Raw genomic sequence first — 16,491 nt, 5'->3', positions numbered from 1 at the left:
AATGCCATTTATTTGTGACTGCTCATTGGCCCCTTAAATCCTAGCCTCGCTGCCGGTGACCCCTGCAGCCACCTGGACAGCACTTGGGAGGCTCCGTCTTCTAGAGCTTTCCCAGACTATCAGAGTTTAAACTCAGGGAGCCAAAATGTTGAGCTTTTTATGGTATTTTGAACTTTTGTGTCAGTAAAAATAGACTATGAAGATTATATCCCAAACTCTAGCCCTTCCATCAGTCAGATCTCCAAGTCTTCATTCAGAGAAGTTTCTTGTTTTTCCTGCCTCCCTCTTTATGGCCTAAGCTCTCATCCATCTACCCCCCTACAAGCTTTGCTTCTTGCTTAGAGCAGGAAAGGAGGGCTGACAGCAAAGCACCATAGTTCCCATCACAAGTGGCATCCGCGCTGAGAGCGGTCTACTCAGAAAATGCCTGTCGCTAAGCCCACGGCCAGCTGATCTCAGTCGCATTATTCTGTGGTGTGTTTGTTTCTAGAAACAAACTTTAAAAGAAACTAAACTCCACTTTATCTTACTTGCTTTTGACTTGGTCATCATGTAAAGTAGAGAACTCAGTCAGTTGTGCTGCGAGCACATTTTCGGAGCTGTCGGTCGTCAGACCTCAGCTGGTGGCAAACAGTGCTGCCTCGTGGCTCTCGCCTGAGTTGGATGTTTCTCAGACACGCTTGTGCTCAGTTTCATGTCAAAGGAACTTTTCCTTTCTTTTCTTTCTGAAGGACCGTATCATTGACGCTGGCCCGAAGGGAAATTATTCTCGCTTTATGAACCACAGTTGTAATCCAAACTGTGAAACACAAAAGTGGACGGTGAATGGAGATGTTCGAGTTGGCCTTTTTGCTCTTTGTGACATTCCTGCAGGTAAAAGGGACTCTGCCCCCTCCCCGGAAAGCAAGTATGTCTTTGAGGGCAGGACATTCTGACACTCAAGTGTGAGACAAGTTTTGACACTCAAGTATTTATTCAAATAAGATAAAGAGCTATATTTAGAATTGTTACCTGCCTGTAGGAAGTAAATAAACATCTATATCCTGCAAAAGGGAGCGTAGTAAGAGAGGGTATCACAGAATTCTGTGTCTATGATCCCGCTGAATTAGTTCTCCAAATTATTGCTGTCTGTATAATGTAACCAAATGTTTAAGCTTTTGTTTCCTTTTTTTTCTTTAATATTAAAGAAAATATTAACCAGTTGTTACCATCAACTGGTCTCTTCGTTTGTTTGTGGGAGGTTGTTTTGTTTTGTATTTTAGTTTGAAAAATCAGTCTGTTTCAAATTAGACATAAAACGCTTCTCCAAGCAGAGTTACTGCTTTCATTTTTCCTTACCCATCCAGCATCAATAACAGCAAGACTTAATTTCTCGTTTGTTAAGTCTGTAGAAAAATGGGTGGGAAGAGAAATGCTGTAGCTAAAAGTGATGTAAACTGTGTTTCTAGCACTCGCTGTGGATTGCTGAGGTCCAGCTAAAGAAAGCTTGAACTGGGAATTCCCTGGCAGTCCAGTGGTTAGGATTCAGTGCTTTCACTGTGGGGGCCCAGGTTCGGTCCCTGGTTGGGGAGCTAAGATCCTTCAGCCAAGCAGTGTGGCCAAAAAAACCTTTAAAATGCTAGAAATCTGTCCTTAAGGCAACGGCAAAAAGACAGGGTTTAATTCAGTACTTAATATAATTTTTTTAATTTCTGAGAAAGAAACCACATCATAACAGGAAGTCCCTTGTTTAACTCTGGCACACGTTCTTAGGAATCTGTTATGTGTAAAAAGCAGGGGACTGACTGTGTACATTGAATTTGCTATTTGCTGCATGGTGTGGCCAAATTAAAAAAAAAAGACAGAAAGCAAGCTTAGACCTCCTAGTTTGAGTCCCTGGGTCTTTGGTTGTATGTAGTAAATGTGCATTTTGAAGTCTTTTCTGATCATAATGTGAGGCATTAATTACTGGAAATGGTATGGCTGTGACAATTCCACGGTCATCTTGTTTATTTAGAAACTAGTGTAAATTAGTTTTAGAAAAGAGAGCTAAACTAGAACCCATTTTTCTTGAGCACAGATTTCAGATTCTTAATCTCTGTCACATGGTCTTTGACCACTTCAGTGAAAAGAATATGATGGTCTTTGTAGAATATTTATTTTTGTTTTAATCATTGGTGGATCGGATGTTTTCCTCTAGTTTTTTGGGTTTTTTTCGTTGTTTTTTTCCTTTTTCCCATCACCATCTTCAGTGTGGAACACGGAGGATGGAAGGGTCTTCATGTCAGAATTATGTCTCTTTTTTCGTTGTGAGGGTGTGTCTTTGACAGCATTTCTCTCCCCCAGGACTTGAGTCTGAATACTTCTCTCTCTTGTGTTCTAGGGATGGAGCTAACATTTAATTACAACCTGGACTGTCTGGGCAATGGCAGGACGGAGTGCCACTGCGGGGCGGATAACTGCAGTGGTTTCCTGGGCGTGCGGCCAAAGGTCAGTGGCTGCAGGGGGCGCCCCTGGGGCTGGGGAGGGGCTGCTGAAGAAGCTTGTTTGGGGCTGTCTCAGGAGGTGCTGGCTGGGGGGACCTGGTTTAATTTGCAGGCCAGCAGTTGCGTTTACCCAGAGTTTAGACTCCGACCTCCCACTAGAGCATATCTCAGTGAGAACTGTTACGTTCTGAAAATGTCTGTGTTTCTGATTGAATTTGAACTTAGCAAGATCTTTTTCAAAAACTTCAAAAAAAAATTCACACTATCCTAATATACTTTAGTGTATCCGAATTATACACTTTAAATTGGTGAACTTTATGGTTTGTGTATGCTATCTCAGTTGTCTTTGCAATTTGGAAAAAAAAAAAACACCTATTCAAAAAATCAATGAAAAATGAATTATTTTTACTACAGTTCCGTGACAGGGTAAGCCCTCCTGGTGTTTTAGGTAACCGAACAACAGGTGAATTTAAATGAACGTGAGGTTGTAGGATCTCCCTTTTACGTAAAGCTTCAAGCACTGTGATCGTTAAAACCGTGACCCCCTCTCTCCTGCCAGTCGGCATGTGCGTCCACAACTGAAGAAAAGGCAAAAAACGCTAAGCTGAAGCAGAAGAGACGAAAAATCAAAACAGAGCCGAAGCAGCTGCATGAGGATCACTGCTTCCAGTGCGGGGACAGCGGCGAGCTGGTCATGTGCGACAGGAAGGATTGCCCCAAAGCCTACCACCTGCTCTGCCTCAACCTGCCCCAGCCGCCCTACGGTGAGCCCGGCCTGCAGGCCCCGCCCGACTCCATCTCTGCCCACCATGCCCGACTCAGAGTACGGGCGGTCCCGTCCCCCGTGTGGAGCCGTGGGATGGGAAGAGTTGGCAAGAGCAAGCAACAGTAGCAAGCAAAGATTTTGCTAGTGAAAATTCTGTCTCAGTGCAAATGGGGGACGCCCGTGGGCCAGCAAGGACTGGTGTCTTACTGTCCATTACCACAGGTGGTAGTTGGCTCCTAGCTGAGTTTGGGGCAGTAGCTCGCAGGCACACCGACAGGTGCACCCAGACCTCTGCTGGCTGAGGTTTGGAGTCGTAGTCGACTGCATTCAGCCCCCAGTCCGAGAGGAAGGTGGGAAGTGGGGTGTCTCGTGGGTGTTGGGGACAGGCACTCACTGGGCTCCTTCCCTTCTTCCCGCCCACACTAGGAAAGTGGGAGTGCCCGTGGCATCAGTGCGATGAGTGCGGCGGCGCAGCTGTGTCCTTCTGTGAGTTCTGTCCACGTTCGTTTTGCAAAGATCATGAAAAGGGGGCTCTGGTGCCCTCCGCCCTGGAAGGCCGTCTCTGCTGCTCTGAACATGACCCTGTATCTCCTGTGTCACCCGAATACTGGAGCAAGATCAAATGTAAATTGGAATCACAGGATCATGGAGAAGAAGTCAAAGAATAAATGGGCAGTGATTTCCTTCTTTTTTTATTGAAACGAAGAAAGGAAAAGAAAAAAGTAGAGAATGCGTTAGTACAAGAAGAGACCGCTGCAGTGCATACAGCCTTGGCCATCAGCGCTGCCCTATTAAAGTGAAGATGGGGAACCAGGCCGTGCAGGCAGAAGCCGTTGGTGGGATCTGGTTTTTCAGTTTCGTCCTGTCAGCTTGGGGATTCTTTTGTGGAGGGTTAGGTTCCCTTGGTCTTTTCTTGCCTTTTATTGTGCTTCAATGCCTTTGCAGCTGGCAAAAGAGATGTCTTCGCTTTTAAAATAAGAACAAAGAGAAGAAGTTCTGTTAATGAGATAAATTTAAAGTCTAGGATGTGTTCCTTGGGTGTAAAAAGCAAAAGTAGCCATCATTCCTTTATTTATTTTCATTTTTAAAAATTTTGAGAAGTGTAGTTCAGATAGTCTAATCTGTGTGTGTGTGTGTCTGTGTGTGTGTGTGTGTGTGTGTGTGTGTGTGTGTGTGTGTGTGTTTTAAGTAGGAATTGCAGAAAGCCCTCTAGAAAAGGGTATGGTGGTCTTACATACCGCTTTCCTGAGCAGCAGGGAGGCTGGCTTCGCTTTCCCTTCCAGACGCCTCTCGTAGTCTTAGAGAAGGGCTCTGTGGGAGTATTGAATCTGGCCTCTTGAAATCAAAAGCCCTCAGTGAATATTACCTCTGTGGTCTTAAACTAGGTGGGCTTTCCGATATAACTTTACCTAGAAAGGTATATAATGTGGTTGTTGGTTTTTTGTTCTGGAGAAAAAAAGAAATCGATGCCCTCACTGAGTTTGAAACGTTCTCCACTGATAATGGGTGTTTTTGATGAAGTGTGTCTCTGTGGATATGAATACAGAGTTAGAATGGTCATTCCTGTTGTCTTGACACACTGGTAAAGGCAGCTAAAGGGAGTTGAAAGGCACAGACCAAAAGTTGGGTCAAATAAGCACCATTTTCTATCCAATTTAATGTACACCCTGGTCTGACTTGGAGAGAATTATGGGCATTTTAATTTTCTGTCTCTGCTTTCCTCTCCCAAGCAAACATTCCCTTTGTCAGCTGACCACTCAGTCACGTGTCCTGGTGAAAACTACACAAATGAATTTGAACTGTATTTGAATAGATCTTTTTGTTCAGTTCCTAATTTGGGGGTGAAAGTGGTAGCACTTGTACTTCTACAGGGTAAATGAGAGCCACACAAACACACTTCATGGCAGGAAGCACTTAGGGAGAGCTCCACAGAAAGCAGTGATAGCAGGAATGGTTGGAGCTCATAGACGCAAGTGAACCGGAATATCTGCCCACAGAACTCACTTGCTTTTAATGCTTAGGAATATGTATATTCCAGGATTCCCTGTATGAATTAATTAGTCCTGTCAGACATTGTTGTAACACTGTACTAAGTAGAAGCCTAGGTTTAGCTTGAATGAACGTCAACTTCTCTGTGAATTTTGACTGCTAACAATTGCCGGTACCTGGTAGCATTTATTTTCCCTCAGGAAGTACCCAGTGACCTTATAAAGGCAGGGAAGATAGATGCTCCACAACATTCCTTCAGTTGTGCTGTGTGTTCCTTTTCCTTATCAATTTACAACTCTTCTCTGGAAAAAAGAAGAAAAAAATCTGTTTTGTGCTTCTTTTTTTTTTTCTTTGTATGTAAATGTGCAATTATACTGGATTTTTTCTTGTTAAAAAAAACAAACAAAAAAACACTACAATTCCTTTACTTAAGCTCCTAAACTGCCATTTGCCTGATTCCAGCAAATAATTCTGAGGTAACTTATTGGGCCTCCAGTAATTCTGTTGATTAGATATGGTCCCAAAAGAAAGAGCAAGATAGAAAATGCTATATGTGTTACCAAATGCGACTGCTACAAGTCACGTGAATTACAGCTCACCAAAACACTAAAGTTTGCTCTTGAGCAATCATATAGTTTGATGTCCTTTTAAAAAATAATTTAAGAAAATCTAGGTTTTATCATACTAAAACTTTATTTTATATATGTATATGATAAATGTTTGCTTTTTTAAACTTACTAACATGAAGGATTTCCTTTAATATCTGAAATGCACCTCGTGTTGAAACGGTATCCAACATGGAATCTTATCTCCTTGCTTTGTTTTGGACTTAGTGCTATTTAATATCTGGTGACTTTTATATGGTAAGCCAGGGTATATCCTGTATACTACAAATACCTTAGGTTTAAGTATTTTTATGCAGCTTCTTCATTGTGTCACATTTTGTTTGTGTATCTGTAGCAGAGATCTGCTGAGGTTTTTTAATTTGGGGGGGTGGGGGGTTGGCTAATAGGGTTGTTCTGCCATTTCAGAAATCAGGGCGGAAAACACCATCGCTGACCACAGCCATGGGGTCTTGGTCCACGAGTGTCCTTTAACGGTCTGGAACGTGGCTTTAGTCCTGGCAGTGCCAGGGAGCTCTCCTCACACCTCGTACTGTTGCCTAGTTTGTATATTTTAAAGGTGCAGGCTATGGAAGCAGAAAAAGAATAAGTTGTGCTTTATATGTGCATAGTATCCATGCAGGGTGCTTGTCTGTGCTTCGCCAATGAAATTTTGCAAAAGACATGTTGCTCACTGATAGCTGGAAGTTGTTATTTGTTAACTTTTCAATCTGTCTGTGGTCAGAGCATAAATGGTTGGGTTTTAATTCTTGTCCGAAAATGAAATAACTTAAAGCAGCATGGGATAACGGTGGCATTTTTTTTAACCTTATGTTGGTTCTTTGGTGGAAGAAGCGAATGTAAGATTTTTGATAATCAGCATAAATCTTCAGAAATCAGATCTGTAAGAGCTAGAGGTGAAATCCTGGAGGCCTTCCAGGCCCTGCGCCAGAGGGGGCGTGAGGAGTCCTGCTGCTGGCTGGGAAGGGAGGGGTGGATGGCCCTGTGCTCCCGGCAGGCCAGGCAGAAGCAGCTGGAGGGAGTGAGTCACTTCTTTAATATCTAATCAGGGCTGGAATTAGGAGTGGGGTGGGTTTTATTTTCATTTTTCTTTTAACAAGTTCCCACCCTATCCTAATTCTCAGAAATTCTCTGGCCTAAGCTATAAAATAGGCTGACTTTTAGAATCATTGAAACTTGGAGATTCCTGTGTGTTCAAATCAGGAACACATCTAAAAACTAAAAAAAAAAAAAAAAAAAAAAAAGGCAGGGGGAAGGCTGCTCCCAGCTCCCAGCTCCCAGCTCCCAGCTGCCATTTCCCCAGAGTATTTGGAGGCACGCCTGTGAATAACGCTGGGAAACTCACAACGTCGAGATGATCGCGGAAAGGACTCAGACAGGGCGGCTGTTGGACACCTTTCTTTCCTGACTCAGGAAGTAGAGTTTCCCTTGAGTAGCTCGCTGCATGGTGTGTTCCAGTCAGGGTCCAGCCCAGATCTGCAGTTTGGAAACAGATGGGCCAGCTGTGTGCAGCGCAGTCTCTGGACTCCCGGGGATTTTTGCTTGTCTCTCATTTCATTTTAAAACAGAAAGCTCTTCTTTAGCATTCACCTTAAAGTCAAGGTACCGCCGCATGCCATGTCCCACTAGGATAAGAGAACAAGTTACCGTGGCGTCTTGACAGCTTGGGAAGCTCACACTTGATGTCCTTCTACATTGGGAAGTTGCTTGTGCTGGGCAGTGCAAATTCGACTTGAATTACTTCTTAAAAGGCTGTGTCCAGCCCCCTCATTGTCCGAGCTGCTGCAGACAAGATCACTTGGAACAACTTCCTTTGGCCTCAGGCCACCTAGAATTGGTCTCTGGTTATTTGTAAACAAACAGTAGAACTCGCTTCCCTTTCCAGATAGGCTCGGGAATAGATATAATTAGACAGCTTTGCCCTATATTGACAAATATGAAGAGTTGGGAATTTGTATATACTGAAATCTACCGACATTTATCCGGGGTGGGGTACAGGGAGAAAGGGGGTTACAGTAGGGTAAGGGAGGGGGTGTAGTGTTTACCACAGGTACGAAGTAGCCACTTTAACACTGAGACCTCTGCCTCATTGAATTCAGGTTTTTTAAGTACTTGAAACTCCTCAGATTCTCCTTATTTTACAGTTATTTTAAGATTTATGAAGTAGAAAGCATTGTTTTGTATACTGTTTTGTCTCTTACCCTCTTGAACTTGGATTAAAGGCGAAGTTCTGCAGACGGAAGTGTCCACAGTAGTTCTCTCAGATTCAGTGCACACGTTCGGGGAAGAGACTCCTGCATGAAATACCAGCAGCATTTATACGAGTACTTCATATGTATGTTCTCTGTTTTGTTATTTTGTCAACCTTATCCCCAAGCACCTCTTCTTTCCTTTTAATATATGCCTGCGTAGGGAAAAAAACAAAAATTTGCACTTATGTTACTCTCCTGAAATGCTGGGTGTAACCTGTGTGTTTCAAACCCATTTCCGTTCTTTTCAGTCCATTGCTTAAGTGACAAGTTCAGGTTCGTGTGGCACATATGTACGAAGGAGGAAGAGAATTACCTGTCCTTTGGTGGCGTCCCAGAGTCATTAATGTGTAAGAAAAAGGGAAAAGATGAATAGTTACCAAAGTCATTTATTCAGTCCTTCGTTTTCTTATGTGACATCACTGCACCTGCTACTTGGCAAGAAAGCACCCTCGGGTTTCCCTTCCCCACCTGCCACAGACTTCTGATGTGTGTGAATGCCTCTCGGTATCCATCAGATGACCTAAATGAGGGATTCAAACTTGTCAGTTTAGAAGTGGACTGGATAAAATTTACTTTTACTTTGTTGTCACTAATATTGCTCTTTATCTCATTTGTGCTGTCACATGCCCTGTGTTAAAAAAAAAAAAAAAGAAAATCATGTTGCCACTGATAACCAAGATACTAAATGATGACTACAACTGGTTCTTTTTATATACAGGGGTGTGTGCATAATTGGAATTGATAGGAGAAATTCATTTGTATCCACTTGTGATATTGCACAACAAAACACAGATACCTACAGATTCTGCTCTCATTTCCTCGTGATCTTTATCTATGATAATTACCTTTGTAGATTGGTTATTTCTGTACTTTATCTGTAATAAACTTTGTAGATCCTGTGAACTGTTATTTTTTGCCTAAATCCCTTGAGACTTGAGTCTTTAATAACAAAGCATCAATATTCACTAAGTCAATCTCTTTTGAGTTTCTGTGACTTGGCTAGAAGCTCTTGACACTAAAGATTAGTGTTCATTTTCCCTGGGGGTATTCCACTAGGGCATTACTGTATAATGACTTGATGTTGCCACATAGACTTCAAGATATATGATATTTTGGGGATTTTGTTGATTGGCCTATGTTTTATTGCATAGTGTGAAACGTGTAAAGCTTGGTTAACCTGTATATAGATAGCTACTGTTGACTAGTTACGGTGTATTAGCATTGCCTGTAATATTTAAGCTTCTTACTACTGTGTGTGCTGGTAGGAACATATAATTTTTGTACATTATATTTACTGAGATGCTGCCTTTCTTATTTTACAAATACTTTGGAATTCAAATGTGTTTTTTGCTTCCGTGAGGATTAATTTGGAAAGGTTTTTAATGACATTCCACTGATTTCAGATTTTGCTTGAGGTTGACTTCAATAAATTGTCCCGTATGTTGCAAATTAAATATGTGGACTTGTTCATTGCCCGTAATTTCTTGCTACCACTCAGTGGGCAAGAGGCCATCCTAAGCGGGAGGGGACCAGCGCGGGGCCGAAAGACCCAGCGCGTCCACCGCGCCGGCGAGGCCCGCAAGGTCCTGCGGGAGCCCGGCACGTCTTTCCGCAGTACGCGGTGTGCTTCAGGGGACTTGGATCCGGAAACGAGGAGTCTGCGTGGTCCCCGGGACGGAAGGCCCGGGCTTCTGTAAGGTACGCAACGTCGGGCGCGCGGGCGGGCGGGCGGGGGACAGACAGCTGGGGCGACCCCTCACTTCCGTCCGTCGCTGTCTCAGGCGCTGGGGGCCGCTCTCGCCCCGCCTCGGCCCCGCCCCCGCTCCGGCCCCGCCCCGCGCCCCCCTCCCTCGGCGCCGCCACGTCAGCCTTGAGCGCGCGCGCCGTGATGGGGAAGAAGGTGGCGGCGGAGGTGGGCCTGCGGCTCGCGCTGTTCGCGGTCTTCATGTAAGGACTTGCGCTCCGGCCCCCGGCCCCGCCGCCCGGCCAGGCTCCGCGCGCGCTTCCGGGAAGCCGCCGACGCGTCCGCACCTTTGTGTCCCCTTTAGGGTAACAGAGCTGCTCCCGCCCTTCCAGAGGCTCATCCAGCCCGAGGAGATGTGGCTCTACCGGAATCCGTACGTGGAAGCAGAGTATTTCGCCACCAAGCCGATGTTTGTGCGTGGAGAACCAGCCTCCCTTCTGACCGCACTTCTCACGGAGCCGAACGCTAGGGAGGGAGCGGGCAGGTCCCCCTGGCTCCGCCACGGAGCTGAAGACGAGCCTTCGCGTCGTAACGGTTAAGGGCCAGGTTGAGAGAGAAGTCCGTCCGCTTCGGCTCCAGGGATAGGGTCTGGGGGCGGCTGCTCAGGGCGGCCCGGGGCAACTGGTCGTTGAGGGGAGCGGTGACGGCGGCTCCCGCGGGAGCTCGGCGCCCAGCCAGCTGCAGGCAGACCCGGGACACGGCACTTGCGGGGAGCCGGGAGGTCTGATAGGCCAGTTCTGCTGTCACTTCACCCCTCTTGCCGTGGGAGCTCTTTTCCCAGCTAGCTGTCTGACGTTCTCGGGGCGGCCCTGTTTCCTTTCGCGTGCTGAGCTCTGCCGTGTCCGGCGCAGGTCGTCGCCTTGCTGGCCCCGCTGGCCCCGGTCCTCCTGGCCAGGTGTCTGAAGAAGGCGGACGCAGTGGACAGCCGGCAGGCCTGCCTGGGTAAGCGCGGCCTCCCCAGCGCCGGAAGCAGGAGGCGGGGGCCCCCACGGGGCTTGCGGGGCGGGGGGGGCCGAGCTCTACGTTCCTCGGGTGACTGCGTCTCCGGGGTGCCCCGCCTGCTGCCTGTGAGACGTGCTCCACGTCCTGGGTGCACGTGCGTGCACCGGACTATTTGCAGCTCCGACGAGTCCTCAGTCCGGGTAGCGCGTTCTCCCTGTGCCAAGGCGGAGTGGCCGGCGGGGGGCGGGATTATTCTCACGCTCCGCTCCGGCTGGAGCCCGAGCGCTCCTCTGTCCCCGGAGACCGCGGCTGCGCCTAACGAGACAGGGACCCGGCCGCTCCTCCTGGGCAGACGCCACCAGCAGCCACTTCCGTTGCCTTCCAGCTGCCAGCCTGGCCCTGGCTCTGAACGGCGTCTTCACCAACACAGTCAAACTGATAGTGGGGAGGTGAGTGCCCAGCGCTGCCGCCCTCGCCCCAGGAGGGCAGGCGCACGCAACTGCTGCCACATCTTCCCCGTAGCCTTTTCTCTTTATTCTCAGTCTGATCTTTCTCTTCTAACAAACACTTCCTCCCTCCCCTCTGCCTCGGTCCGTTGGGTGACTCTCGGGCTCTCTTCTGCCCTGAACAGCATTTCCCACTGACTCGGAGTCGGTGTCCTCCAGCGCACCCCCAGAAGCTGCAGCACGACTCACTCTTTGCCCTAAAAAGTAACTATGTGCCGCAGTGGCTTTTTTTCCCTCCTGGTTTAAATGTTGACCCTGGAAATAAGGCTTTTCTCTTAGTGGTGACTATCCAATCCCGTTTCACTGTTTTGGCTGGGACACTATTTGACTGACAGTTAAGAAAGGTATCTAACACAACCAAAAAAAAATTTCTGGAGCTGGAAATGATCCACGTCAGCCCTCGCTTATTCTTGCAGGCCACGCCCAGACTTCTTCTACCGTTGCTTCCCCGACGGGCAAGCCCATCATGACTTGACGTGCACAGGAAATGAGGACGTGGTGAATGAGGGCCGCAAGAGCTTCCCCAGTGGACATTCTTCCTGTAAGAATACCACGTGGACTCTATAACTGTGCTTTTTTTGGGATCATTGAATTTAACCTAGGAAGCTTGTGAGGATGGGAACATTTCATGCACTCTTGTTCTTGTATCTAGAAATCGGAGAGCCCCCTTCTTTAATAACAAGCTTGAACCTCGAATATTAAATATTCGAGGACAGAGGAAGTAGTTTACCTTCATGAAATTTGAACATTTTATTATTACTGTATTATTTGCCTAAATTCTGCAATCTTGCTCCAGTCCTAAAAATATTAACTAACCTTTATTGAAGAGCTACTGTATGTCAGGTGCTTCCGAAAGCATTTTAGATTCGTGTCTCGTTTGATACCATAAAGAGCCCAATGAGATGGGTACTGTTGTTTTTATGATTCCCATTTATGCATCAGGAAACTAACGCATCAGGAAGTGAAGTCCCATTGCTAGGATTCCAAAACTATTCTCAGGGTAAATGTTACTCACTTTGGGAAACGGTCCTTCATTTTCCCTTTTGTTTCCTTCTCCCTCATAATTGACGATGTAGATCGATGATCTACACCAAAAGTTACCAAAAGGGATAAAAACATAGCCTCCTCTTTTTCTTTAAAAGACATATACTTAGAGGTTTTCCTTCTTCTAGTTGCATTTGCTGGTCTGGCCTTCGCGTCCTTCTACCTGGCAGGGAAGTTACACTGCTTCACACCACGAGGCCGAGGGGAATCTTGGAGGTTCTGTTCCTTTCTGTCACCCCTACTCTTTGCAGCTGTGATTGCACTGTCCCGCACCTGTGACTACAAGCATCACTGGCAAGGTAAGCAAGGCATCCAGGCCATGGACGCCTCCACCGTTCTCCCATCATTTCTCCCTAGCACTTGGCACAGGAGACGCTCCCTGGGTGTCTGCTGAATGAACAGACAAGTGAGCAGAGGATGGTCTGCGTTCTGTACTGAGTATGCGTTTATTGCTACACGGAAAATGAAAAAGCACACTGTTATCTTTTAAACAGATTACCAAGGAGGAACATTCTGATTTTCCCATGACTTTGAAGCGTCATAAGTTCAGAATAAACTCTATAAGAAATTTTTTACACCCAACCTCAAAATTCAATTTACTTTCTTAAAAATCAAGTTCACTGTCGTGAGGTTTTTGTTCAGAAACGAAAGTAAAATTCAAGAAAACATAAAATTGTAATTAAACCAAAGAAATTTAAGTTGAATGATAGAGTAAAACATCCAAATATTTGCACAGAAAGCCCACAGTTCAAAAAAAAAAAAAAAGCTGACAGTATTGCCCAGAGGACCTTAGGAGCTCAGTTTTAAAGAATAAATTTTTGCAAAGAGAAGCAACTCCTGAAGAGTTTATTCCTTCCTCTAGAACCCTTTAAATGGTGAGAAGGAGTTGTTGATAGCATTAAGTGAATCTTCATTATTCTTCTCAATTAAAAATATTCAATGCAGTGAACTCAGAAAAAGCCTTGTTATAACTACCCAACTAAAGATGTGTTTTGATTTGGTGTTTAGAGAACATCCTGCAACTGTACGATAAAATTAAGAAAACCCAAAAAACCCATAAGCCTGGAATTGAGGGGGTTTGCAGGCTAAACAAGTAGAGTAACCTGGAGGGCCAAGCTCCCTCTGCTGGGTGGCATCACCGTGACTGAGGGAAGGCCCGTCTCCTCTGCCTTCAGATGTCCTGGCTGGATCCACCATCGGCCTGACGTTCGCCTATGTCTGCTATAGGCAGTACTACCCTCCCCTGACGGACGCCCAGTGCCACAGACCACTGCAGCGCAGCCCTGCTCTTCCCACCGCGCAAAAGCAGCCTGGCGACCCTCGTCATTTTGATGTTTAGACACTGGAGCTGCCTCCCTGGAAAACAGGTGAATCAGCCCCTCCTAACTCACCACGCCCAGGACAAAAATTTCTGCCTTTTACCTCCTGAGAGGTACAGGTGAGGAGAGAAGCCCCCATGATCATGCAGTTTTGCCCTGGCTCACAGGGATTTATCGCGAGGAGTCAAGGTCCTTTTTCACTACTGTTCGCCACGCATTCCAGTAACGAGATCGTTCCATGGTCTTTCCAGCTTATGAATGTGGCCCATCAGATTGGTATCCCAAGATCTGCAGTGTTTTTACACTTCAGTACTGTTCTTGGAATGATTCTGTCACAAAGAAGCTTTCACCTTAGCCCCACTTTATCCTAGAAGCTAGCGTTGATTATCAGAACTTAATTTCCATTTCCCATAGCTCAAAATCTTAAAATCTAGGGCATGAGCAATTAAATTATTTTAGTTCTGTTTACTTTCTCTGGTGGCAATTCCATCACACCTTAAATAGGAGAATCTCCAGTTCTGGCTTATTTACCACTGTGCATATCTTACTCAAGTCCAGCTATACTGTAAACATAAGCGATTTGATAGTTTGTTGAATTACTGAGTAAACACAATAAAAAAGAAACTGGTCAGGAGCATGGATTCAGTACTCACTGTCTCCACCTCACTTGTGTAACTGTGTTCACGAGCTGCTCTCCCTCCACTCAGGACTGAAGATCTGCCCAAGTGCACCAGCTGTGCCAAGCAGCCAAGGCAGGGCAGGGTAGTCAGTCAGAGACAGGCTGTCTGGAGGGCAGGTGAGTCTCCTCCCGCCCCGCCCTCCCCGTAGGGTATGATGGACCATGACGGACATCGGCGGAACTGATGGTGTAGGACCTATAACGGCCTTTCTCTGTGTTGTGATTATATTTTGTTTTCTTTTTGTGATTATATTATAAATATGACCTTGATTTGTGTATTTCTACAACATATTTTCAATATATCTTTTTCCTAACGGTGAACGTGGCTTTTTGTGCTTCAAGTTCCATTTGAGACCTGAAACATTTCCAAAGCTAGACACCAGATTCCCGCCTGACACAAGTGACTCCACTGCCTACAGCAGTGGCTGATGTCAGTGACACAAAAGGAGCACCTCAATATTTGCCTCATAATCGCCGCACTTTAAATCAACAGTCAAGGGGAAAGAAAGAACCTGAACGTTAGTTCTTTGCCCACTTTTTAAGCTTGTTTTAGTAGTACACAGGGGAAGAGAATGGTTATTGTATTGACTCTCTTTACTTTATGATAGATGAGCCAGGTAAAAGTAGACAACTGGTCAATATGGTTTTATTTCAGTATTTACTAAAGTTTTAAATATAATCACATAAAAAACATTTCAAAAAGTGCAAACTGTCAGAACGCTAATCAGTGCTACTGATCTTTCCATGCAAACCATCGCTTTTGCTGAGATGAGCAATAGCAATTCTGCAGCTGGGAATATGGAGAAAATGATCCTCCACCAGCATTTAAAAGTAGCCTTGGTCAAGAGATTGCGCATGATGCTGCTGAAGTAGTGCAAATAATATACAACTAAACAAGGAACTCAAGTCAAGCTTATTACCCTGTGGAATATACATCTGTGAAACCAGCACAGGGGGACAAACAGGATATAAAGCTCTTTTCCAGTCACCTGCCCCTCACCACCAGGAAGGAAACACTTCTTGGTACAAACAGTGGTTTATCTAGCCATCCAGGTTGATCCTGTTCATCTCTGGTTACAGGGACTCACTCTTGCTGGTCCTTTGGTTTACTCTTAAATTTTAGTTATTCTGTTAATAGGAAGACCAAATTTAAATATGAAGACAACAACTTGATGAAAGCTTCCCCTTTAATATGTACTGAATGCTACTGAATTCTCAGTAACCCTTACTTCACACTCAGAGTTTATGTAGTAAAGAAAATAAAGTATTTCATATAGATGAGACTTCTTAGTGGCTTAGCATTAGAGTGTAAGCAGATGGACAAGGTAGGCCAGGCTCTCACCTTTACCCCAAACTTATCTCTAGGGTGACAGTAATTAACCTTCCCTCTGCTGTCAAAGAGATGGCTTATGTGAATGTTAAATTCCAGGGCTTTGGATACCATGATACATTTACTTACAAGAAACCGATATAAAAAGCGAAACACAGCTTGCCTGTCTACACCGCTCTGTCCACCAGGGCCTGTAGGAACCTGAGAGGAGTGTGAAGGACTGTCACAAAGAGAACTGCAAAGACAATCACAAACTGAGACCTGTGAGAAAGAAAATACCTACAGCACAGTGGTGAGCAAGATGCCTTGGAAACAATTAGTCTCCATTCACTCGTCTTCTTCAAGGTGCATCTCACTTGCACGCTCTGACACTGACTCTGCACCAGCTGTTCCTGGCCCCATAGACGCAGGTTTGTCTTTCAGAATAAGGAACACTTCCCCCTAGCCAGATCTACCAACACTGCCTGTGCCGGGAGCCTGTTCCATAGCGACCTGCACTACAGGTACCTAAGGAGGCAACGCTGTTTGTGTGCTTGAAGAGGACACTCTTCAATACTCCCTTCACCCAAGCAGCTGTGGCAGATGGCTTACACAAATTCTATTTCACCATCAGTGCACCACTGAAACATTTTATTCATCACTTAATAAGCAGTCAAAGCTGTGTAATTTCAGGTCTGTCAGCTTTTATAACCCTCAAGAACGAACAACTAAGTCGGACTTTGTCTAGAGTCTCCCAGTTTGAAGTACGATATGATATAAAAGGGCAGGTCTAGGATATATAACATCTTTGCTTTATAAAGATGCACCTGATGTGAACTAAACTGTCCACTTT

The 16,491-nt window shown here is 45.5% G+C and overlaps 2 protein-coding genes across 5 annotated transcripts in view; both read left to right on the top strand.

Annotated features, from left to right (window-relative positions):
* NSD3 (nuclear receptor binding SET domain protein 3) overlaps positions 1–6,133 on the top strand; it is a 105,718-nt gene extending 99,585 nt beyond the window's left edge. For all 4 annotated transcript variants that reach the window (XM_082863877.1, XM_082863876.1, XM_082863878.1 and 1 more), the window contains 4 exons: positions 732–873; positions 2,363–2,469; positions 3,025–3,229; positions 3,658–6,133. In XM_082863877.1, coding sequence (XP_082720003.1) covers positions 732–873; positions 2,363–2,469; positions 3,025–3,229; positions 3,658–3,899 — 696 coding nt within the window. In that variant the 3' untranslated portion in view covers positions 3,900–6,133. The remainder of the gene's footprint in view (positions 1–731; positions 874–2,362; positions 2,470–3,024; positions 3,230–3,657) is intronic.
* Positions 6,134–9,983: 3,850 nt separating this feature from the next.
* Positions 9,984–14,641, top strand: PLPP5 (phospholipid phosphatase 5; the record flags this gene model as incomplete). Its single annotated transcript, XM_082863636.1, is given in 9 exon segments — positions 9,984–10,042; positions 10,144–10,278; positions 10,280–10,385; positions 10,691–10,781; positions 11,167–11,230; positions 11,704–11,828; positions 12,460–12,630; positions 13,507–13,698; positions 14,358–14,641. Coding segments are annotated over 8 exon segments (915 nt in total). The 3' UTR covers positions 13,671–13,698; positions 14,358–14,641.
* Positions 14,642–16,491: the final 1,850 nt, after the last annotated feature.

The sequence above is a fragment of the Leucopleurus acutus genome (assembly GCF_964270905.1).
Source record: "Leucopleurus acutus genome assembly, chromosome: 21".
NCBI lineage: Eukaryota > Metazoa > Chordata > Mammalia > Artiodactyla > Delphinidae > Leucopleurus > Leucopleurus acutus.
Note: the sequence above shows the minus strand (reverse complement) of the source record. Positions and strands in the feature narration are given on the sequence as shown.